Consider the following 26,274-nt stretch of genomic DNA (forward strand, 5'->3'; position numbering starts at 1 on the left):
AAGAAACAGAGGGGGGAAACATTAAGAAAATACTTTTGAAAGCCTTGAAAGTGAAACTGAAATTATCTGATGACTTGACAGGACTAACTACATGATTTTTCAGAGGGATTTTTGGCACATATACAATTTGTGTGTGAAGTCCCCTATATAAAGTATCTCGTATTTAAAATACTACTCTCCCACATAAAGATGTGCTGCTCTCTGTCGGTAGGGTGTTTTCATGAAGTCTTGAGAGGCTTGAGCAGTATTCTTGACTTCCAGCTTACATTCCTCACACAGGTAAAGCCACCAGTTTAATACGTCTACCCAGTTGTGACAGAGCGCATTGCTAGGCAATGACATTTTCATTTCTGTGTTGCAAAGTGTTTGGATTGTGATGCAATGACTGTGAATAAAGAAAAGAACAGTTTTGTGTGGCTGAGGAATAGCAAATTGTTCAGAGAACTATCTTAAAAACAAGACCTGTGAAGAAGACTGTTTACAATCTCATGGGATGCCATCTTTGGCATTTCGAGACATTGTTAGCAAGTTGAAGGACATTGAACAAATTGCTTGTGAAGATGCACCAAATTCCCATAAAATGAGAACTGGGAGATGTGATGAGATAGAAAATGTTATATTCAGGGACACATCAGGTGTTTTGCCAATTCCTGTACTTGGACCAGTAATTCAAGCAAAGGCCATAAAAGTTGTGAGCAAGATGAAAATAGAACATTATATTGCATCTGCAGATTGACTCATATGATTAAGATATGTGCTGGAATTGCATAGTCAGTGGTAAGACTGAATCTGCAAAGGAAGTTGATGTTAACTTGCCTCAAAAAATGTCTTAGCAGGCTTTACGACATGCATGAAAAGCCTGACATACTTAACACAATCGAAGTGGGCTGTTTTTCAGGTGCAGGGCTGACAACTCTTACACTGTACAAAATTAAACTTGTCCTGTACAAAATTAAACTTGCTTTGGTGGGAACCTCAGCAAAGATAAAGCGAGAACACACACTTATGTAACAGAGAAACTGAGGTTTTCTCGTGAAAAAGCCATTAGTCCCTGTTGATTCAACAAGTGCAGATAGCCATGCGAGTACACATCAGCGACAAGCCTTCTTATGGGAGTTCAGTTTGTCACACGGCTAAAAGCGCTTAATCACAAAATGATCAAAGAAAGCCACAAGATTTTGCTTCTGATAGATAATTGTGTTGCTCACTTGAAAGATGTTTCACTGCAAAACACTATACTTGCTTTCCTTCCTCCCAACACAACCAGAAAATTTCAGCCCATCAACCAGGGGGGACACACATCATTGCATTTACTTGGTATTTAAGAGACGTATGTGTTGAAATCTGTGGAGCTATTTAATCTCCTATATGATCTGAGGTTTATTTCACCTGTGTGGGAAACTTCCAAATCATTGGAAACTGTTTCTAGGAGGCTGGAGTTTCTGAGTAGTTTATCAGCCTCTTGGAATTTTTGGGAAAATGTTTTTTTACTGTGTGCAACAGCCTGGATAAATTTTAGCTATAGACATGTGTAGGAACAAATGCTGCTGTTAATTATACCGATGACAAATAGTAGCTGGTAGCCTATGAGAAACTCAGCAACATCCAAATTTATAACTCTATTTAGATTGATAGTAATATTATGACATTTCATCTCAGATGTAGTACACAGATGAAATGGAAGGTATTACAAAGGAAGATAACCTTATTGAAGATAAGCAGGGATGAGAATGCGAAACAGAACCTGTTTCCTTCGAAACGTCGAGTCCTGAACGTGCTATGCTGATACGTCTTTCCTTGAAACACTGAATCATTTGACGACATTAACTATAGACCCAATCAGTAGAAAATTCTCTCCTTAAACACCAGTGCAGACTGAAGCAACAGATACTTCATCAGTTTCTTAAAAATGTGTAATTTCTGTGCTTCAAAAACTCTGTTTGTATTTTATTGGATGAATTAATTAAATTACGGTAATAATACTGCATTTATTTATTTTTATAGTCTCTGGAATCCATTTATGTAGATTCACATTCTGTTACTTCTTGCAGAAGCTGCTGTTATGATGCTAAAAATCATTTCTCCTCAAAGCACACTTGACCTGTGGACCTTTTTAGAATGTCTTAATGAGATTTTGCCATATTGCAAGGAAGACAGCTATGTAGTTTCCAGAAGGTAGGAGAAGAGGTGCTGGCAGAAGTAAAGCTGTGAGGACGGGGCGTGAGTCATGCTTGGGTAGGTCAGTTGGTAGAGCACTTGCCCACAAAGGGCAAAGATCCCAAGTTTGAATCTCGGTCCGGCACACAGTTTTAATCTGCTAGGAAGTTTCAGCTATGTAGTTATTAATGTTTCTTGATTATAACACCTTGCAAACTAAGCATAACATGTTTAACTTTTTTTAAGTTTTATTGTTCATCAGTTCTTGTTTGTGATTTTAGACAGATTTTGCCACTGTTTTGCATCCAGTCAGGGCAGAGAACATCTTGGCTTTAGACATAGATCCCAGAGCTGAAGTATATCCCTACAGTAGCCTAACAGTAATCCCAAGATGTGAGAGTTGTAATCTGCTAATGTGGTACATATTTCAAGATTGTGTGCCATGCAACTCTTGCCTAGGTTCTTGGATTGGAGATTTTAGTGTGATTTCATGATTGCTGACTCATCCATTTAATTTCATAGTTATCAGCCAGGCACATAATCCTGAAATATTGTTTTAACATTTTTCAGTCTTTATATTTCTATTTTAACATTACATTTTATGGCAAATGCTAAATTAGCACATTTAGATACTCAAACAACTTTGATCACAGAATATGATGGTAAGGACTCCAGTAATTGTGATGCTGAATGCCTGAAACTCATCATCATCATCATCATCATCATCATCATCATCATCATCATTGGTTGCTTAATAGGTAAATGCCAGACTACATATCTAAAGATTCAAATTTTGTTCCCTGCACAGTCCTAGGTTTTTATGATGTCAGTTAACATCTCTAGTAGCATTTACTGTAGGTAATGGTTGTCAGATTGCACCAGGGTTTGTGTTATAACCTTTAATCAAAATAATTGCGTGGATTTTCACACTCTCTCTTAGAAACAATAGCTGACCACATGATTACAACTCAGTCTCTCGTATTCGACTGCTGTGCCGTGACATGCGGCCGGTGCCGTTCGTAGCTAGGTGGCGCTCCCGCGCTCATCCGATTTGCGGAGCGCCTCTATCGCCGTTTGTGCGTACTGTCGTGGCGGCACTGTTAAATGTCGTGGCACTATCACAACACTTTTCAACCCTTGAAAAAAATAAACACTCACTTCCTTGGAGACATGGACAGCGCAGAGACATCCATGGCCTCTTGTGAGGCCCCGAGGAGATCCCGCGCAGAGACACGAGAGTATGGTCGAAAATGTCCAGGACGGAAGCTCGTGCATGGAACGTGCCTCCTGGATGAGATGATGGGTGAAAACTCCGGAGCAGCATCCATAGGTGTCATTGACCTGGGAGTGTGCTCCAGCGAGATGGGTCCCGGAGAAGGCGACGTCGCGACTGGGGCCGGTTCCGGAGTACTTGGAAGCGGCAGCGACGGCGGCTGCATCAACACGGACGGTAGATCGGCAGCAGCGACAGGACTGGCGTCTCGGGCTGGTGGAGGCGAAGGATGGGGCGGTGGCACAGGCGTGGCCACCACTCGTGGGCACATCTGGTCGTAATGGCGAACAACCGTGCCGTCGCCCGTACGGATTTCACAAAGCCGGTGGCCGCGAAGAGCCTTGACCACCCGTGGAATCCATTTAGGGCGAGATCCATACCCTCGTGCCCACACGTCGGCGCCCACCGAGTATATTCCCGCACTAGGGGACACAGTACAAGGCCTGACAGGGTGAAGCAGGTGCAGTAGAGTGCGCGGTTGGCGGCCATGCAAGAGTTCAGCAGGGCTGCGATCACCCAGAGGCGTGAAGCGATAAGAACTCAGAAATTGCAGCAGGGCGTCACCTGTGGAAAAATCACTAAGGAATTTTTTCATCTGGCATTTGAAAGTGCGGACAAGGTGCTCGACCTCCCTATTCGATTGCGGATGAAAGGGAGGTGTGGTAACATGATGAATCCCTTGTCCAGTACAAAAATCACGGAAGGCCTGCGAAGAGAACTGAGGGCCATTGTCCGTGACGATCGTGGATGGAAGACCTTCTAGCGCAAATATTTTGGACAAAGCCAGCGTCGTCGCCGCAGTGGTGGGCGACGGACATCTAACAACAAATGGAAACTTCGAGAAGGCGTCAATCAACAGTAGCCAATAAGTAACGAGGAAGGGGCCAGCAAAGTCGGCGTTCACCCGTTCCCATGGCTGAGCCGGATCCTCGTCACCAAAAAGTGTTATAACCTTTAATCACAATAATTGCGTGGATTTTCACACTCTCTCTTAGAAACAATAGCTGACCACATGATTACAACTCAGTCTCTCGTATTCGACTGCTGTGCCGTGACATGCGGCCGGTGCCGTTCGTAGCTAGGTGGCGCTCCCGCGCTCATCCGATTTGCGGAGCGCCTCTATCGCCGTTTGTGCGTACTGTCGTGGCGGCACTGTTAAATGTCGTGGCACTATCACAACAGTTTGGACTTTTGTTAAACCCAAGGACTCCCAGTACTTATTCCATAGGACAAGCAAAGACAAGGGCACATCATTACAATAATCACACCTATTAAAGTGCTGCAGTGTTTCAGCCAGTCTGTGGACTGATAGCAGTGCCATTTTGATGTAAAAATGTGTTATTCCTCCTGTATTGTTCATAAACAAATGGTGCAATTGAGTGATTTATGATTAACAGGAGTGTGATTTATCAGCACGTGTGGCAGATATTATAATATTGCAAGGGCAATGACAGTTTTGATTTGTAAGAATCATTTTCTGCCAAGTGCAACTTTCTAGTGGCTCAAAGCACACTGTTTTCTTCTTCCTTGTATTCAGCTCCTGCAATGCCTGTTGTGGAATAGAGCACTGTTATAACTGTTGAGACAAGGGCTTTTAGAATAGTCTAACATTTTTTTAAAAATTTTATATTGTTTTCAACATATTTGCATTTTTGTTTGTTTGTGATTTATTTTATGTTCACTGTGCTGATTTATTGATAGATGGCAGTACATAGATCCTCTCCTTTAGAATATCCTGTTTTAATTAATTTATGTGATTTTTGAGAAAAGGGAGGGGGGGGGGCATTTGCAAGTGAGTGCAGTCCAATGTTAGTAAAAATCATTTTATCTTTGTTGAGCACATATTTCAACTATTTTTTCTTCTTTCTTTGAGTGTTCTTTGTAGTGCATAGAAAAACTAGTGTGACAAGAGTAAGTCAGAAAGTGAAGTTGTGCAGTTTATTGTTCTTAAGTGGAAGAGTGAAACTCATTGCAGTTTATTTAGTTACCAGCTTGTAGGCTCGATTGTAACTGGTAATTGCTGCTACACTCAGTGACTTGATGGAGAGAGAAAAGTAGAAAAGATAGGGAACAATTTGTGAGGGGATAATATGCGTGTATTACCAGAAATGTTACTGGCATGGATTACCAATTTGATCCAGATGAAAAGAAGGTAACATGAAATACGAAAATGCCTAAATCATGAGCTTCAAAATTTGTAGGACAGCCACAGATTTATGGAAGATTATGGGAACTAGATGGGACATACAAGGAATGATTGTTAATTTTGAGATTAATCATCCTGTTTGCAATAAATGGCACTCTGTTATGAAACCCCTTGACAGATTGCAACTGTGTGCTAGACTCCATCTGGACATTATAAGGGCAGTGCTCTTATTAACTGAGCTGTCTAGGTTAGGCTTAGCTGATAACTTTGTGGTATATTAGTATCTAATCATTGCTATACAGGTATGTGTTCTATGCAATTCTTGTTGCACTTCAGGGGACAGTATTTTGTAAGGACACAGTATTTTGATGCAGAATTTTCTGGTGATCTTTAGTTGTAATACTCAATACATACATGAAAATTTATGCCATTATACACTTGAATATGGCCAAAATACTCCACACCAAAATATTGTGGCAGGAAGGTACTGACAACTGGCAGTTCTTTCAAATTTCCATAGAAAGATCTATGTGCTGGGAAAACTTTAAATAATGCATGTGAAACATGTTATATTGTTACACTACAGTTATTGTACAGTGTTATTTGAATTTGATCTCAAACACATACTCATATTTACTGTTATTTATTTATTTCGTGTTCCGTAGGTCCATGTGAACAAATCACAGGGTATGGAATGAGTTAATTTTATAAGTTTGTTGTGATTAATGCAGTACACAGTTCTATGGAAACATGTTCACATTGGTAAGGTAATCTTACAGAAGAAAATAATAATACAGTTACAACGAAAACACACACACACAAAACTGAACGGACATTATACATTACAGTTCAAGAACTCTTCTCTTCTATCGTGTTAAATGGCCCCTGCAACAGGAAATGCCTATTTTTTAAAAATAAGGAATAATTAGCTACTAGATACTTAATTTGTGAAGAGATAGCTTTAAAAAATTTGCCAACACTAAACTAGATCCACTTCTGCATCATACTTATATTTGTAAGCTTGAAGTCTATGTCTTTCGGGAAAAGCTTCTGACCTACCCTTGTCCTTTTATAATAGAGTAATATATTCATACTGATTGTTTGTTGTGGGGCTGAGTAATGCAATTACTTTTGAATATTTTTTTACAGTTGTTATTTCAGCTATGTACATGATGCACGCTTCATAATGCATGTGAAACAGACACACATCTCTTGTGTAGCACATTGAATCATCTATCCAACGAGTTGAAGCAGTAAAGCATCAAGAGCTACAGGGGCTCTTTCAGTCAGTTGCATCCATTTAGAAAAGTGCATTTCTCTACTACAGGTATGTGGTGGGCAAGCAGCAGTGAAAACAATATTTCACTTACAATACGTTGATGTAATTTGTTTTTAAATGGACACCTTGCTATTTGACTGTATCATTGTTTATTTAATTATGACCCAGGTTTCGGCCTTTAATGCCATTTTCAAGTGACAGAGTGTATGTCATTAACCCATATTGCAGGACATCAAGCTCAAAATTGGCCACAAATTAAGAAAAATATTCACTCTCCACAAAGTGCCAGCTGTAAATTCATCCATCTTGTAAAAAGATCAGTGCATAAAATTGGGAGCATGTCATATTTAATAAAAACAGCTTTGAGTAACAATAAAATCTACAATGGAAGTGCAAGTTCCAAGAAAACACGCAACAATGTGCCTTGTGTTGTCAGCACCCCGTGCGACTCTCTATGTTGCAGTGCTGCGAGAAAGCGTACAGTTGCGTTCCGTAGCAGCTGCTTGTATTTTTTCGCTCTCTGCAGTTAAAACAGCTGTGGATCATGATATAGAACAAGAAAGAGTGCAGAAGCTTCTGGAAGGGGTGAAACTTTTGAAGGAGGAGAAGAGGAAGAGGAGGAAACGGACAGTTGTGAAGTTCTCTCTTATCACAGTGACACATAAACAGAGGATGAAGACAGCCTGGAACTGGAACCGCAAGTAAGTGCAGCAGATAATGAAAGCAAGCTTGATTTTTTTATTGGAAAGGATAAGTTACAAAATGGATGAAAAGTTGGCCTAGTCGTAACGAAAGAACTAGAAGTGTGGACCTCATTATTCATCTCCCTGGCGTGAAAGCTATTGCAAAATCTACGAAAACTGCTGTGGACTGTTTTTTGATATTTGTAAATGACCTAATAATTAGAAACATTACATCGTGCACAAATATTTACATTCAACACATTGCATCAAATTTCACAAGAGACCGTGATGCCAAACCAACAAATGAGGAAGAAATCAAAGCTCTTCTGGGTCTGTTGATATTGGCTGGGCATTACAGGGCAGGACACCAAAACCTGGAAGACTTATGGGACACAAATGATTTTGGAATTGCAGTATTTCATGCAACAAGTAGTTTATGGTGCTTTTGTTTCTTGACCACAGCGTAGAGAACTTGATCCCCCAGCTGTGTTCAGAGAAGTATTAGAATTATTCATGTCAAACTGTGTCAGTAATTATACTGTGTCTGAATGTATGACAGTGGATGAGCAATTGGTTGTATTTAGAGGCAAATGCAGTTTCCAACAGTGTATACCAAGCAAGCCTGAGAAAAAAGGTTTGAAAATTTTCACCTTATGTGATGCAAGAACATGGTATACTTTGGGGATGGAAATCTATGTTGGGAAACAGCCAGAGGGTCCCTTTGCACTGTCACTATCGCCTAAGGAGATAGCAAATAGATTGTACGGCCTATCAAAGGTACAGGATGCAATGTGACACTAGACACTGGTTTTGTTCCGTACCACTGGCTGAAGAGCTCCTGAAAAAGAAACTTACAACAGTAGGAACTCTTAGAAAGAATAAGAGGGAGCTCCCTCCAGAGTGTTTGCACAAGAAGTCGTTTACTTAGAAGCAGCCCTTTTGGATTCAGAAAGGATATCACCAGAGTTTCAAATGTGCCAAAGAAAGGCAAAAACGATATTCTCCTTTCATCTTTGCATCATGACAGTGCCATTGACACTAATACGGTGGAGGAAAAGAAACCAGAAATTATAACAATGTACAATGAGACCAGATGTTGACACAATAGATGAAATGTGTGCTACTTATTCAACCTCAAGAAAAACTAGACGCTGGCCGCTTGCCCTATTTTTCCGAATGATTGACATTGCTTGCAGTAACGTCTTTATCGAATATGCAAATAATAACAGTGAGAGGATTTCCTGAAGAATGTTTTTATGTGATGTTAGAAGGTCATTAGTAAATCCCATAGTGAGCAAGAAAGCAGCCACTCACTCACTCCCTGCCTAAACAAGATAGACAGAAAGCCACAAAAATGGCGGGAATTGAAAACATCAACAATGCACCACCTTCTGAACAAAGAATACTTAAGCCTGGGTGCTGCACAGTTTCTCCTCGGAGTAAAGATATAAAAATTAAATCGCACTGTGCTCGATGTTTGAAAGTTATGTGTGTAAAGCACATGAGAAATGTGTATGGAAAGTGTTACGATAATGCACCCCTTGCAGGCAGTGATAGTGACCGATTTCATAAAATGTTTGTATGAGTTGACTGAACAAATGTTTAATTATATGTATAATGTCTTATACCTGTAATACAGTATGAAGAATAACATAAATAAATAATTAAACAAAATATATTAAAAACAAAGATTCCAAGACTTACCAAGCGGGAAAGCGCCGGTAGACAGGCACAATAAATAAAACACACAAACACACACACAGAATTTCTAGCTTTCGCAACCGACGGTTGCTTCTTCAGGAAATAGGGAAAGACAAAAGGATATGGGTTTTAAGGGAGAGGGTAAGGAGTCATTCCAATCCCGGGAGCGGAAAGGCTTACCTTAGGGGGGGAAAAACGACAGGTGTACACTCGTGCGCGCGTGCACACACACACACACACACACACACACACACACACACACACATATATATCCATCCGCACATACGCAGACACAAGCAGACATTAGCAGTGGTAATGTTGAAAGCGTTAAAATTTTTTAGGTTATGGTTTGGAAGTAAATTACATATTATTGAGTATAATTAGGCAGAATAAAAGGTATGGTAGATTACGGAAAAAGGGAAGATGAATAGAAAGTGAAACTACTTGCACAAACAAAAAGAGAAAGTAAGATGATAGAAAAGATTTCGAAATGCAACAGAGACAATAACAAACATAATTGTTGGGTTCAAATTAATGGTGTAAATAAAATAGAAAGAATCTTCCACATGGGAAAAATATATTAAAAGCAAAGATTCCAAGACTTACCAGGCGGGAAAGCGCCGGTAGACAGGAACAATAAATAAAACACACAAACACACACACAGAATTTCTAGCTTTCGCAACCGACGGTTGCTTCTTCAGGAAAGAGGGAAGGAGAGGGAAAGACGAAAGGATGTGGGTTTTAAGGGAGAGGGTAAGGAGTCATTCCAATCCTGGGAGTGGAAAGACTTACCTTAGGGGGAAAAAAGGACAGGTGTACACTCGCGCTCGCACACACACACACACACACACACATATCCATCCGCACATACACAGACACAAACAGACATTAGCAGCGGTAATGTTGAAAGTGTTAAAAAATTTTAGGTTATGGTTTGGAAGTAAATTACGTATTATTGAGTATAATTAGGCAGGATAAAAGGTATGGTAGATTACAGAAAAAGAGAAGATGAATACAAAGTGAAACTTACTTTCTCTTTTTGTTTGTACAAGTAGTTTCACTTTGTATTCATCTTCCCTTTTTCCGTAATCTACCATACCTTTTATTCTGCCTAATTATACTCAATAATACGTAATTTACTTCCAAACCATAACCTAACATTTTTTAACGCTTTCAACATACCGCTGCTAATGTCTGCTTGTGTCTGTGTTTGTGCGGATGAATATGTGTGTGTGCGTGTGCGAGTGTACACCTGTCCTTTTTTCCCCCTAAGGTAAGTCTTTCCACTCCCGGGACCGGAATGACTCCTTACCCTCTCCCTTAAAACCCACATCCTTTTGTCTTTCCCTCTCCTTCCCTCTTTCCTGAAGAAGCAACCGTCGGTTGCGAAAGATAGAAATTCTGTGTGTGTGTTTGTGTGTTTTATTTATTGTGCCTGTCTACCGGCGCTTTCCCACTTGGTAAGTCTTGGAATCTTTGTTTTTAATATATTTTTCCCATGTGGAAGTTTCTTTCTATTTTAATTAAACAAAATATTGTAAGAAAATGGGAATTATTGTATGTTTCAAATAACCCAATTTAATACTAAAGTAATATGAAATAAAATAATAATGTACCAGGAGATAACATTCAAAATAGACATTTGAGAAGTAAATATATTCATATCAGTGATATGCTGCACAACAATGTCATTATCCACTTTTATTCGGGGTGTTAGCAACATCCCATGCGACTGTTAATGTTATGAAAAGCAGTACGACCACATAAGGGTTAAATAAACAATACAGTCAAATGGCAGTGTGTTCATTTAAAAATTATTGTATGACTGTTGCTCAGCAACATCAGAAATGTAATTTGTTGTTTCTAGTATTAATCTGTGCTTAATGTATATGTAATACTTAATTGAAGAGCTGTTGTTATTGAGTCAATACTAAGTTGAATTACTGGAGTTCTGTGACTGTACAGCACTCTTGAACATTGTGTGTAATGAGAAATAAGAATCTATCGCATTCAAATCCAAATGCTGGGGTAATATTTTAAAATATTCATAAAATATATTACCTTTCATTTATGTGAATCTTTTAGTTCTCACATAATCAAACTCTTTGTGCTGCTAATAGTTTGGCTGTGTGTGTGTATTCGTGGCAAATAATAGTGGATGAAATTGTATTCTACTGTGGTGACTCCTGTGAAGGGTGTTGTCATAAGTTCTGTTCAGTAGAGGAACAGTACTGTCGTCTCATTTCTTCCACTTTGATTTATTGTGCACACATGTCCAATTGGCTCGACCTACTGGTATATAAGGTGGACTGTCAGTCACTCCAGTTCACTCCAAAGACAATCTTTTATTTACATTGTATTTACTTTGATCAGGCTCTAGAGTTTGTGAGAAGTACCCACACACTTAATGATTTATATTATATAAACTAAATACACTAGACATTTTGTGATACTGTGCATTATAAATTGAAGAAAACTGTGACTTACATAAGCAAATGAAGAGTTATAACCTTCATGAAAATTATTTGTAGTTTTGTTGCTTCAGGATATCATATATGTTTGTGAGTGGAACCTAATTTCTGGACATGTCTAAGAACTGCCAAGCCACCACTTATATATCTTATTAGTGCACTTTTTATAGAACCCCAGTGTCTGGGTTGTACAATAAAACTAATAAATTGTCTCAAATTTTAACCTTCTGAAAATGAAATTTATTTGTTCAGGAGTTAGAGAAAGAAAATGTGTGATTTTGACAGGTATTAGAATGATATATAACTGAGAATGTCTGACCAAGAATGGCAAGCAACTTATCCAGTGAAATGGAATGTCACAGATGCATTCGCATTTAAGAACACAATAAGTACCAGGTGATCAAAAAGTAAGTATAAATTTGAAAACTTACTAAACCATAGAATAATGTAGATAGAGAGTTAAAAATTGACAGACATGCTTGGAATGATATGAAGTTTTATTAGAACAAAAAACAAAAACAAAAACACTCCATATTGGTAGACACGTGAAAGATCTCTTGCGCACGTCGTTTGGTGGTGATCGTGTGCTCAGCCGCCACTTTCATCATGCTTGGCCTCCCAGGTCCCCAGACCTCAGTCCGTGTGATTATTGGCTTTGGGGTTACTTGAAGTCGCAAGTGTATCGTGATCGACCGACATCTCTAGGGATGCTGAAAGACAACATCCGACGCCAATGCCTCACCATAACTCCGGATATGCTTTACAGTGCTGTTCACAACATTATTCCTTGACTACAGCTATTGTTGAGGAATGATGGTAGACATATTGAGCATTTCCTGTAAAGAACATCATCTTTGCTTTGTCTTACTTTGTTATGCTAATTGTTGCTATTCTGATCAGATGAAGCGCCATCTGTCGGACATTTTTTGAACATTTGTATTTGTTTGGTTCTAATAAAACCCCATGTCATTCCAAGCATGTGTGTCAATTTGTACCTCTCTATCTTCATTATTCCGTGATTTATTCAATTTTCAAATTTATACTGTTTTTTGATCACCTGGTATATTGAAAAATGCCACTGTTGGTTTTTGGTTTAATAGAAGACTGCAGTGATTTGAAGAAAAGAGATGGAAAATGTGGGACTTTGGAGCAACAAAAGGACTACAGTTTACTCAAAAAATGAAAGACAGAGCAGAACTCACTTTGTAAAGAAAATCCAGATCTAAAAGGGATTTCATGATAATGTTATTGTATGCAACCCACCTCCCACTCATGCCAAAGTTACCATTCTGCCTTAAATTGTTTGTCAATCTTTCTAATATGTCTCCTTAAATTGTACTTTGTCACTATATTGCACAGAAGGAACATTATTGCCCATATATAGCGTTCAGTAGGTTTGTCTTTTCTGTGGCATACCCAGTACATCTTCATTAGTTACTTCATATATGCATCCAGTCTTCTGCGCTCTTTTGTAGCATCACACTTTAAAAGCTTCTGGACTTTTCTTTTCCACATTTCATTTACATAAAATCATTTTTCTTCGTATTGCCCGTTTGATTTTATATTCTCTTTACTTCTGCTGTCGTCAGTTAGTTGCTGTCCAAACAGCAAAACTCATCTACTACTTTTAGTGCCTTATTTTCTTATCTAGCTCACTGAGAGATACCTGACTTAATCCACGTATTCTCTTTCACCCTCGGTGTATTTTAATTGAAGTTAATTCTATAACTTCTTGTTAAGACACTTATGTTCTGTTTAACTTATCTTTCACGTCCTATGTAATATCTGCTAAAACTGTTTTGTCCTTAATTTTCTGTGCTGCATATCACTGCATAGATTGAATTAACATGTTTTATTTGGTTGCTCTTCAATATCTCCACCATCACTGTCATCCCATCAACAGTGATGGGATATAATTGTAATGACTTCAGCCTGTTGTAGCAGCAGGAGACTGAGGTTTGCCACTGGTTGCAGTTTGATTTTCCATGTAAGTCTACATTGGAGGTGTATCATTCATCAACCTGCTAAAGCTGAAGCAGCCAGTGAACTGTGGGATCCCATGGAGATTGCTGTGGAAATCAAATGAGGATGGTGACAACTTGAGCTGCTCTTGCCTTTGTGAGACACAAGTAACTTCATAGTAAATTTTGTCATTATTCAGTACATTTTGAATAACAATCATGCATTTGCCAATACATTTTTGTACATCGAATTTCCCAAACTCTTCAGTTTGTGCTGTCATATTGCACAACTTTCTCTCAATGTTTTTACTAGCATAGGTGCTACCAATAAAATATTATCCTATGCCACACTATGTCAGAGGATTAGAGACTGAAGATAAAAAAGTAAAATGTAACAAGAAGAGCGAAAGAGAGGCAAAATGATGACTAAGTGTAGGAAGTGGAACACAAATTGTATGAGAAGAAACAGTTCAGTGCATTTATGATCAGTGTGTGAAGGAAATGGGCAAGGAATGCAATACTTGCCCCAGAAGAAGGAAAGAAAGATGAGAAGACCAATAACGTTCCTTGTTTGCAGCTGAACAAGATTATGAAGAGTATAGAGATATTTACAGACTACAGATTATATGTAAGGTTTATCATGTGGTAGAATGGAACTTTCATTTTTAAATCTTATATGTCCTGCAGAATTAATTATACTCACTGAAATGAACGTGGATTCAGTGAGGGTGAAGTTATTGTAGATACAATGAAATGAAATGATATTAGTGAAAACCAATCGTCATTGTTGAATGTGCAGTGAGATTCATTAGTTGTGTAGCTGACTTAAGGTGGGTGCTTCCAAAAAGCAGAAAATCTGGATTCCAGTCCAAGTTGGTCACAATATATTCATGAAATGGCCACCTCTATGATACATATTTCACTTTAAGTGAAAGTAAAAAAATCTAGTTGTAACAATAATTGAAGAACTTGATCAGTATTTAGAGCATAAATTTAATAGCTACATATGAACTGTGTTTCAGGGAATGCAATGAACGCCAACAGGTCTTTGATGTGGTTAATGAATTTTATGCTGCTATTTTCTTCCATCTGCTTCAAGTGTGGACCACACAACATAAGACCATAAAGGACTCAGGATTTGTGCTGAAAGGTATCATTTTGTTTGTCAACTAGTGTACTGTTATAAATGTAAGACTGTTTTCTTAAATTAACATGCTTATATCTTTTTCATAATTTACGATAAAGGAGACGAGCCACCGGATAGCAGTGAGTTGTCAGCAGGAAAACACAAAAGAAAAACTTGGCTAGAATTTGGAATAAATAGTTTGTAGGGTTAGAAAACACACACAATTTACTGGTGCCAGAGCGAGTATGGTGTGCCCCACAATGGAGATAGGAAAGGGAAACTGTTTGATGGACAGTGCGAGGACAATGGAAATTGAAACCAGGATGGTTATGTCAGCAAAGGATGGTGATGCAAGGATAACTCCCATCTACATAATTTAGAAAGTCTGGTGCTGGAGAGAAGGATCCAGGTGGCATGGGTTGTGAAGCATTCTTTAAACTAGAGTTAAGCTGCATGTTGTGTTATAGGGTAGTCAAGTTTGTTCTTGACCACACTTCGGCAGTAACCATTCAATCTGATGGACACTTGGTTGGTTTCATACCAACATAAAAAGCCGCTCTGTGTGAGTGCAGCATAATTCTCGTCACTGCAGATATTTTGTTCATGGGTGGCCAGGCTGTATGGGAGCAATTTTTTTGGTATGGAAAGGATGATAGCTGTTGAAATGCAGGTACTGTTGGTGGTTAGTGGGTTTAGTATGGACAGAGGTGTTTGAAGCCATCAGAAAGGTTGAAAGATCCAGGAAGGTGCCACGTTAGGTTATGAGGAGGATCAGGTGAAGTTGATAGAAGAGTAGGTGTTCAAGTTGTGGGAAATGAATAAAGTGTATCTTGGCTCTGAGTCCAGATCCTGAAGATATAAATGAAGGAGGGGTTTGGGGTTTTGGGAGGCTAGGAAGGATTGCTCTATATGGCCCATAAAGAGGTTGGCATAGGAGAGTGCCACGAGGGTGCCCATGGCAGTGCCGCAGTTTTGTTTGTATACATAGAAGTAATTGTGTGTAAGGATATAGTTGGTAAGATGTACGAGGAATGGGATAGTGGGTTTGGGGTCTGAAAGATGTAGGGAGAGTTAGTGTTGCGATAACAGCAAAGCTGTGGGCATGAAGGGTGGTGTTGGTGTATAGGGAGGCGGCATCAACAGTGCTGGGTAGGGACCCAGGAGATAAAGCTGTGTTTACTGTGAAATCCTAACTATGTACACAACATTTCCAGAATTGAAACCCCTGCCCTCCAACATATGAAAGAGCATTCCAGACACCACCTCCATAAATTGTCCATTCTGTTGATATCCTATCCCGCTTTGGAGCACCATTACCTATCAACACCTGTCCTACCCATGGTGAACACACTTGTCAACCTATCATAGCACGTGGACCCTGCCTAGCTGAACCTTTCAGTTTGCCACACGTCCAAAACTCCCAACACTGCCCAAGAACTAGAACTCAGATGAACTCAAAACACTGTTGCCAACATTTCCACCAAGAACCTATACAAGTGTCAGTTCTATCCAAAAGCCTTACCTTCAGCTCCACACCCAAGTTTAACCATCTTGGATGGTCAGAGATCTACTGTTGCTGCCACTTGTGTACCCAACAACATCACTAATGCCCCTGGCGTTGCCACTATCGAACACTACCTCTCTCTACATCCTTCAGACCCAAAACTCACTTTCTCATTCTTTCATACACTTTCCCAACCATACTGTGACACACAACTACTTTTCCTTTGATTGGAAAGTATATAAACAAATCAACAGCACAGCCTTGGGCACCCGCATTGCACCCTACTGTGCCAACTTTTTATGCACCATCTAGAAGAAACCTTTCTAGCTTCCCAAAACTCCAGACTCCTTGTCCGATTCAGGTCCATTGATGATGATTATGTACCATCATGTCCAAAAATGATCCTTTGCACCACTCCTCAAGTGGTATTCTGGGTATTCTGTCACTCACTCACCCAGCCAACAAAACGTCCTGGTCCATTCCTATGTCACTCCCACTACCAACCTCTTAGCACAGGGATAATATTCAAATCCATCCATTCATTCAGCACTTCCTACTCCAGTCCTGTCACAATTTTATCCTATCCCACCATAAACAGGGCCACCTGTGAAAGCAGTCAGCCAAGTCATATATCAACTCTGCTCAGTCACTCGGCAGCTTTTTATATTGGCATGACAACCAACCAGCTGTCCATGAGAATGAATGGTCACTGCCAAACTGTGCCCAAGAACAAAGTTGATAATCCAGAAGCACAATGTACAATGGAGCACAAACACTTGATTTCAATGGCTGCTTAAAAACCTAGGCCATCTGAATCCTCCCCTCTACCACCAGTTTTTCTGAACTACACAAATGGAAGTAGGTTTTGCCCAAAAGCTATAATGTGTAACATTCTTTTCGTTGTGCCTGTCTACGTCTCAACGGGTCATCTTTATGGTGAATAGCAATCTATCCTTTTCCTAGTGTTGTTGATATTCCAACATGGAGTTTTCATTGTTTGATTCTACATAAATGGGAGTTGTCCTTGCAACACACTCTTTGTTCCCATAACCCTCCTGGGGCCCGATCTCTATTAATTCACTGTCCTCATATCCCCCACCCAACAGTTCCCCTTCCTCTATAGTGTCACCTCCTCCCAATCCATGTCTTCACCTCACCTTCATCATGAGCCACACCCCATCAGTTCCAGTAGCTGTGCATCACAGGCCTAACCCATTCAGGTGCCCCCCCCCCCCTCCCCCTATTCCTACCCAACAAACCTGGCACTTCCCTCTGAGCTGCTAGCCACCCAATCCCAACCTCTCTTCATGCCTTCAGCCTCTCTATGTACTGCAACCCCCCCCCCCCCCCCCCCTCTCTCCTCCCGATAAGGTCCCCATCTCACCCTACCAGACCCCACCAACTGAAATGCAGTTCCAGCATTTGAGTCCAGCTGGCACAATGTAGGGTACAGATAGTGTAGTGTGTGTGTGTGTGTATGTGTGTGTGTGTGTGTGTGTGTGTGTGTGTGTGTGTGTGTGTGTCATATCTAGCTCAATAAAGGATTTATTCTGAAAGCTAGCAAGTTTTCTTTCTCTTTTATGTGCTCCTATCAAGACTCAACACTTCTGCTATTTAGTCAGTGGTCTCTTTTACATTCTACTAGAATTTTCCTACTATATTTATTTATATCTTGTTCCTTTATTCGAGCTTCGTGTTCCGAGGATGGGAATATTTTTTATATAATCAGATAATGTTGCGTTTTTGGTCACTTTTTGCCTCGCCGTGCACTTTGTTACTAGAGTGGTCACTGCTTGTTTTATGCACATATTTGACTTACATGGACAATCCTTTGTGTCTTCATTCTCGCAAAAATAAAGGTTTTGATATCAGCCATCATGGTTTTCGCTCAACAGACAAGCTGTGTTGGGTTGACTCTCCCTCTTTTCATTGAAAGTGTCATCTGACACTGGCACTGGCTGCATGGCCTGTTCATCAGATGTTAATAAAGTAAAAATAACAAAAATCTCTGTAAGTATCATGTTGCATACTGAGAATCCATAATAAGCGAAGTACATGTACTGCTTCTGTCAACTCTGCCAAAATCCTTGGCTGTGTTTAAGAATAAGAGCACCTGAATAAATAATAATAACCACTTATAGACCTTTTTTTTAAAAAATCAAGTCCACCAACTTTTGTTCTCTATGTGAATACATTATGCTCCTTTTATCATCCTATCTACAAACAAGGGCCTTAACTGTCTCTCCTCGCCCCTGACCAACTTTTCTGAATGACGCAGCAGAAACGCACTTTCTCATTACATAAAAAACCTTTGTCTTATTCAATCAAACAGCTCGTTTCTCTGAGTCCTTTTCAGTAGCAATAATCGATCAAACAGCTAGTTTCTCTGAGTCCTTTTCAGTAGCAAGAATAAAACTTGGGAATAACATCCCTTACTGTACCAGAGAACTGCTTAACATCTCAGCTCCAAAATACAGCTGATAGCGTATTTAGTGGCATGCTCATCTTAGCTTTTGTATGCACCATTTACTACATTTCAGTGGCCAGTAAATAATTATTCAGTTCGTGTCATATTGTTAGTATCAATTGTTCACTTCCATTTTTAATCAAGTACAGGTCTGCAGATCTTGAATGTTGGAGTTTTCTTTGTTCAAAAAGTGCCTGAGCTTTAATTACTGTGATGAAAAACTTTAAGCATATTTTATGTGTGAAAATGTTAAATTAGTTGCTTCCCTGTTATGGTTTTCCAGATGTTGAATGGTTCTGCAGAAGCAATGTTCGCTTAGTGCTGAAGAACCTACAGGCTCATGTCAAAGCAGCTTCAGAATCATCCATTGAGAAGCTGAGTTATTTGGAAAGCTTCCATGACTTACGAAGCCAGGCAAAAACTGAAGTATTCATTTAAAACTTCAATTTTCATGTAACAGTTATATAAACAGTTTTCAGTATTAAAATATGTTGGTCTCAAAAAGCAGGTTGTACTCACGTAACATTGAAGATTGTACTGGCCTACATCTACACTAATAAAATTTTTTACACTATTAGTCATCTCATATATTTTGAGTAGTAAGGTCCTCCACCATTGGCATTTATTATGTCAGCAGTGTTTGTGCATTAAGGTATATTTTTGCCTTGTGTCCTATCCTTAAGCCTGATTCGTATTTATTCTTTTATTCTTTTTCATTCATGACACTCAAATGCCCCCCCCCCCCCCCCCCCCCCCCCACTGCTCAGCCACCCAGATTTCCTCCTGTCTTCCTTTTTTTTCCACATCTTACTTTATCTTGTTGATAATCAATCAACAATGGCTCAATTGAAGAAGAGAAACATGAACACATACAAATATCAGAACACATACAAATATCATTAAATGTAAGTAGTTTTCTTGATGTTGAATGAAAATGTTAAATTTTATCATGTAACTCAAGTCGTACATAATTTTTCAAAATTATATTGTTTATGAAGTTGGAAGTGTATTAAACAAGTCACTAATAAAGAGTTCATTGTTATGATGCAGCTGATATGAAATTCTCATCTTCAGCATAACTGTTTTTCCTTCTGTTGATGTGATGCCCCCCCCCCCCCCCCTCTCTCCCCTCTCCCCCCCTCCAGCTTTTTATTTCACTTTGTGCAATAATTAGCTAACTAAATTAAGTTATTTTATGATTGTCTGGTAATCAGTGGAATAAGAACGAAGCAGAAACACACAAAAAGCTGTACAAGTCTGTTGTTTAACTTTTGCATGTACTTATTGTAAGTAGAATTACATCTGATCCTAAACAAAAACCTGTATCACACTTGGTTAACAGTTTCGAAAGCTATTATCGTTTGTACATGCGATAAGCAATGTAGGCAACTCCAAAAAGGCCCAGTGATACCCATAGTAGCCACCAGGGAATTCCAGATGGTGGTCTTGTTACTGGAAAGCATCTGAAATAGATAAATTTATATTACAAAGAAAAGAAAAAATGCATGAAGAATTATGTGAAAAAAATTAGATTTAAATGAACCAGACACTAGTTATGTGAAAAATAAAGTTTATTTTCACAAATGTAATTTGTAATTTGATGTTCATTGGGAATGTCTCAGTATTGCAGGGCTGTGCATTGTCATGGAGAATATGATTCCAGGTAGAGATTTTCACTCTGCAATGGAGTGTGTGCTGATATGAAACTTCCTGGTAGATTAAAACTGTGTGCCAGACGGAGACTCAAACTCAGGGCAAGTGTTCTGCCAACTGAGCTACCCAAGTACAACTCACGACCCATCCCCCAGGCTGTGGCTAAGCCATGTCTCCACAATGGAAGGTAGGAGACGAGCTACTGGCAGAATTGAAGCTGTGGGGACTTTCCAGAATGAGATTTTCATTCTGCAGTGGAGTGTGCGCTGATATGAAACTTCCTAGCAGATTAAAACTTACTTCCAGTAAGTATTATGGTAGCATTTCCCACAATACTGGGAAAACGATTATATGCCTCAGTTTTGGATTGCTTGCCATATTTTGCTTGGGGTGGCACAATATAGATCTTTGTTGATTGTAGTGCTTTTCAGAAGAAAAACCACTAAGAGTACGTAAAAAAATGTCACCACGAATTATTACAGACGGTGGAATACCACTGTGGGAGGAGTGGGAAGGATAGTGGGCAGGACATTTCTCATTTCGGGGCACAACGAGAGGTAGTCGAAATCCTGGTGCAGAATGTAATTCAGTTGCTTCACTCCTGGGTGGTACTGAGTTGCAAAGGGAATGCTCCTCTGTGGCCAGATGGTGTGACTTTGGAAGGTGATGGGAGACTGGAAGGATAGGGCACAGAAGATTTACGTTCCCGTAATCTGGCCTCAACCTTCATTAGTCGTCGTCCTCACCCATCCAGCCCCTTCTGTTCCCATTCCAACACTACACAGCCCTTATTCCACCGACACACCCAGTCTTTTTACTTCTCTCCTTTTCCACTACCCCCTCCCACCACCTCTCCCCTGCCCACCGTCTAACTTCCCAACTGCCACCTAGCTCCCCTACCCTCTCTCCACCTTGTCCCTACGCGCTCCCCAGCAGCACTTCAATGTCCACCACCCGTACCCTACTATCCCTAACCCCACCCCACCCCACCCCACCCCACCCCACCCCACCCCAGCCTCCTCCTTAACCTCGACCAGTTGCCACTCCTATCAGGCACTGCTGCTGATGCAGCTGCTCGCAGTGTTGCTTCAGGTGCATGAGACTGCAGTCGTGTGTGTGTGTGTGTGTGTGTGTGTGTGTGTGTGTGTGTGTGTGTGTGTGTGTGTGTGTCCTATTTTTGACAAAGGCTGAAAGTTTATTTTGTTGTGCCTATCTCCGACTCAGCATCTCCACTATTTGATGAGTAGCAACTTTCCTTTTCATAATATTGTTACATTTCATCCCAGATTTTCCATTGTTTGATTTTTACTTCAGAATTTACATTCCAATCAATACCTGATGGACAGTAATGATTGCTGTGCTCCCTGTTAACAATTTACATTTCAGTCAATACTTGATGGACAGTAATGATTGCTGTGCTCCCTGTTCACCTTTTTCACTATATAAAATAAGTATTTTAAGAAGGTTGCACAATCACCACTAGATTTCCTGTTTTTCGAGATGCCCATGTGCCACAGTCAGTAGTTTGCAGACCAGGGTTTCGTTCACTTCCATTCTCGCCAACAACCCAGTTCTATGGTTTGCACCAGTAGACGCTAGCCTTTGCAGTGCAGGAAACACAGGTGACTCGATGAAATTTGCCCCCGTTGTGCATCAACTTGACCACTGCTACATCACAGAAGTACAAATGTGATTACTGCACCAACTCTATTGAGTTGGAGCAGTAATAGAGACTCAATAGAGTCAGAAGCATATGAAAGGCTTAAATTGGAATTAATCTGGAGAACTGTAGGTTCATCGCTTCCATTCTGTGGGGTGAGCTGTTTTGCTTCACCTGTTTAGACAATGTGCTCTTGTATTTGACCACCAGGGATTCTTCAAGAGGTACGTAAATGTCAGGAGCAGTTTGGTGTGGTATTAAATACAGCCAAGAGTGTGTTTGGGCAAAAAAAGCGAATCAGCAAGCTGTGTATGTGGAAACCCATTACAGAATCAAATAAACAAATGGGAGGACTCATGTGCGCAAATTTCGCTGCCGAGCAAAACACAAAACCATGTGCACATTCCGGCAAAAACAGTGGCAGAAAGCGAAACATGTGGAAATTCTGTAAACTCACGCGTGCAAACTCCGTTACTGAGAAGTAAACAAACCTGTGTAAGTTCGTATGTGCAAATCCCAGTGAAAACAGTGGCGGAAAACGAATCGTGCGGTAAATCTAAAAGTAAATATAACTGGAAAACTGTGACGTATAAGAAAAAAGATAAATGTGAAAGCAATCCAGCAAAACAGATAGTCAAAAGTGATTTCTTTGTGATTGGCGACTCGATATTAAAAAATGTGGTGGTTCCGAACTGTAAAGTCGATGTTCGCCCCGCCCTGGAATCCGACCACATCAGATTGTGAAACATTTCAATAACATTAGGAACACTGAAAAATCCAACCAAAACAACAACGATTCCAACATAAACTTTAAAGGCGTGATAATTCACGTAGGGACCAACTATTAGAAGCAGCCGACAAGAAGAAATCATAAATGATATTCGTAATGTAATTCGGTCTGCCAAAGATCTGTATACGAACTCCAGAATTGTTATCAACAGAATTTTACAAAGAAGATCGGTGAGTAACGCGTATATAAACAAAATAAACACTGGCATCAGGGAACAGTGCGACGAACTTGGCGTTGTATTTGTTGACCCAAATAAATTTCTCGACGACAAATGTCTTGGTAGGGATAGCTTGCACCTAAACAGACTAGGTGCAATTACTTTCAGCATAATGCTCCTGGACTTATGTAAAATTATAAAAAATAAGGGAAACTAATACAGTCTGCAGGGGATGACTATCCAAGAATACCATATGCAAACAAAAAACACAAGTGTAATCGTAATAAAGAAGCAGTTGAACCAACACAGAACGACATTAAAACGAAAAAAAGTTGGAATGCAAATAGTGTTAGCAAAAATTACTTAGCAGTTGTTCACCAAAATATATGTTCCCTAGCAAACAAGACCCAACAGCTAGAAGTGGAGCTGGAGTCTACAGAGTGCTCATTTGTTTGTCTCACTGAGCATTGGTGCAATGAGGCTGAAATTAATCAATTAGTTTTGCAGTCTTATAATTTAGCGTGTGCATACTGTAGGACTTCTATGAAGTGTGGAGGGTGTTGTATTTATGTAAAACAAAATTATCAGTATAAGACCAGAAGCGACTTATGTGTAATCAGTGAAGAGCAACATTTTGAACTGGCAGCAGTTGAAATCAGAGACAAATACAGGTGTAGGAATTTGATTATCTTATGTATATACAGATCCCCTAGTGGAGACTTCAACATCTTTCTCTCTAAACTTAATCATGTCCTTGACAAGATATCCACTCCAAAGAACCACATTCTCATATGTGGAGACCTAAATGTAGATACACTGAATCCTGATGCTACATGGGACTCATTACTAAGTCTTGCTCAAAGTTTCAATCTAGTTCCAATGGTTAACAGTGCAACAAGAATAACAAAATACTCAAAGACAGCTGTTGATCAGGTATTAACAGATTTAGGCAAAGAAAACTGTGAGGTGGTGGTGGTAGCAGAGCTAGGATTATCTGATCACTCAGGTCAAATCATTACTATAAAAGTGGCTCCAGAAGAAACAAAGAAAAGGCATATTTACAGACGAATTTTTCTAAACAAAATAGATATGAGTTTGCCAAACAGATAGCAGGACTAACATGGGACTCAGTATACTCAGAGGTAGATGCAAATGAAAAATTCAAAAATTTCATGACATTGTTTAAATTAAATTTTGAAGAAACATTTCACAAAGTGTTATGTCCATTATCAACAGCAGGAAAAAACAAGTGGGTCACAAAAGGCATCAAAAAATCGTCTGAAACACTAAAGTACCTGAGCTCCATTAAACACAGCCAAACTAATCCTGCTTTCTCACTCTTTTATAAAAGATACAGGAAAACATATAGGAAAATATTGCTTGCAGCAAAGAGAGCTCATAACTCCAAACTGGTGCTCTCTGCTGAAAACAAAAATAAGGCAGTATGGAAAATTGTAAAGCAGGAAACTGGTACCAGGAAAGTGAATCTGTCAAACCTGAAAATCAAAGAGGAAGGGACTGTAATAAAAGACCCAATATATTTGGCAAACTATATAAATGATTATTTTAGTAGCATAGGAAAAAAATTACAGGAAAATTTTTTAACAGCCCCTCAGGTCAAAAAGCCAAATAATGGTTTATCACACTCGATGGTGTTATTCCCTACAACACAGGAAGAAGTCTACAAAGCAGTCAGCAAACTGAAAAACAAAAACTCAGCTGGTCTGGATGAAGTCCCCATTTTCATAATTAAGGACTGTATCAATCTTTCAAGCAGGGCTACTTTCCAGACTGTTTAAAATATGCTAAATTACTACCTCTCTTCAAAAAAGGTGATGCAGGAAAAATTGAAAATTATAGGCCAATTTCTCTACTCTCATGCTTTGCAAAAATATTAGAAACTATTATGAAAGATAGGCTAATGAATTATTTAAATAAATACAACTTACTGTCTGTTGATCAGTTTGGATTTCGATCAGGGAAAAGCACAGAATCAGCAACAGCACACCTCACAAATCACATTCTAGAAGCGTTAGATAAAGGGAACTACACAACAGGTATATTTCTTGATCTAACTAAAGCATTTGATACAGTAGACCACAACATATTGTTAAATAAGTTAGATGAACTGGGAATAAGGGGACTTGTGAAAAAGTGGTTCCAGTCATATCTAAAAAATAGAAGACAGATAACTGAAATCTCACATATTTCAAGTCGCTCAAACTATATTGTAAAGTATACTTCAGACCCAAATTATGTAAATATAGGTATCCCACATGGTAGTGTCCTTGGCCCAATACTATTCCTCATTTACATAAATGACTTCCCACAGAGCATCAAGCATGGACAAACAATATTGTTTGCAGATGACTCAAATGTACTAATCAATGACAAATCACCAGATGCACTGAAAGAAAAAGCCGAACAAACACTAAACAGTGTACGTGAGTGGGCATCCAATAATAAACTAACACTAAATCTTAAAAAAACAAATGCTGTAAACTTCCATGTCTGCAAAAAACCACACTATAACAACTTTAAGTTAAACGATGAAACTATAGAATGTGTAGACTACACAAAATTTCTTGGTATGCATGTTGATAATCAGTTAAAGTGGGAGGAACATATTAAAATACTTAGTAACAGAATTGCTACAGCATGCTATGCTCTTAGAATTCTGACTGCAGTGTGTGATACTACATGTGTCAGATCTGTATATTTTTCTTATATCCACTCTGTTATTACCTATGGAATAATATTTTGGGGAGTCAACAGTAAAAATATTCAAATAGTTTTCAAATTACAGAAAAGAGCAATTCATATAATAACCAAGAATGGCAGTAGGGCTCACTGCCTTGAACATTTCCAAAAGCTGGAAATCCTAACTGTCCCCTGTGAATACATTTTTCAAAGTATTATGTATGTAAAGAAAAATATTGACTGCTATGTTAAAAATTCTTTAGTACACAGCTATGGAACCAGAAACCAATACAATCTGCATCTAGAGAGAAAAAATAAAGTTAAAATGCAGCAGAGCTTGTTGTACAATGCTGTTAAATTGTATAATAAATTACCCCAAAATATAAAAGATATTGACACAATTGGACAGTTCAAAACAAAACTAAAAAAAATTTTATTAAATAAAAGTTATTATGCAGTAGCGGACTATCTGAATTAAAACATGTAGTGAAATTAAAGTAGCCTGCATTGTAATACATGAGGAAATAATTAAAATATGAAATCCA

The 26,274-nt window shown here is 39.1% G+C and overlaps 3 protein-coding genes across 3 annotated transcripts in view; 2 read left to right on the forward strand and 1 right to left on the reverse strand.

The window, feature by feature from the left end:
• The window catches only part of LOC126355080 (ELMO domain-containing protein 3-like), a 100,687-nt gene extending 80,864 nt beyond the window's left edge, over nucleotides 1-19,823 (forward strand). Inside the window, exons 6-7 of the mRNA XM_050005264.1 lie at nucleotides 14,695-14,822; nucleotides 19,053-19,823. Of these exons, the coding sequence (XP_049861221.1) occupies nucleotides 14,695-14,822; nucleotides 19,053-19,207 (283 nt within the window). The 3' untranslated portion in view covers nucleotides 19,208-19,823. The remainder of the gene's footprint in view (nucleotides 1-14,694; nucleotides 14,823-19,052) is intronic.
• Nucleotides 6,844-7,671, forward strand: LOC126355082 (uncharacterized). Its single transcript, XM_050005266.1, has 2 exons — nucleotides 6,844-6,903; nucleotides 7,084-7,671. The coding sequence occupies exon 2, from the start codon at nucleotides 7,240-7,242 to the stop codon at nucleotides 7,558-7,560; it is 321 nt and encodes a 106-aa protein (XP_049861223.1). The 5' UTR covers nucleotides 6,844-6,903; nucleotides 7,084-7,239; the 3' UTR covers nucleotides 7,561-7,671.
• Nucleotides 19,824-20,037: 214 nt separating the features above from the next.
• LOC126355631 (probable flavin-containing monoamine oxidase A) overlaps nucleotides 20,038-26,274 on the reverse strand; it is a 268,309-nt gene continuing 262,072 nt past the window's right edge. Inside the window, exon 11 of the mRNA XM_050005996.1 lies at nucleotides 20,038-20,232. Within this exon, the coding sequence (XP_049861953.1) occupies nucleotides 20,124-20,232 (109 nt within the window). The 3' untranslated portion in view covers nucleotides 20,038-20,123. The remainder of the gene's footprint in view (nucleotides 20,233-26,274) is intronic.

The sequence above is a fragment of the Schistocerca gregaria genome, chromosome 3 (assembly GCF_023897955.1).
Source record: "Schistocerca gregaria isolate iqSchGreg1 chromosome 3, iqSchGreg1.2, whole genome shotgun sequence".
Lineage (NCBI taxonomy): Eukaryota > Metazoa > Arthropoda > Insecta > Orthoptera > Acrididae > Schistocerca > Schistocerca gregaria.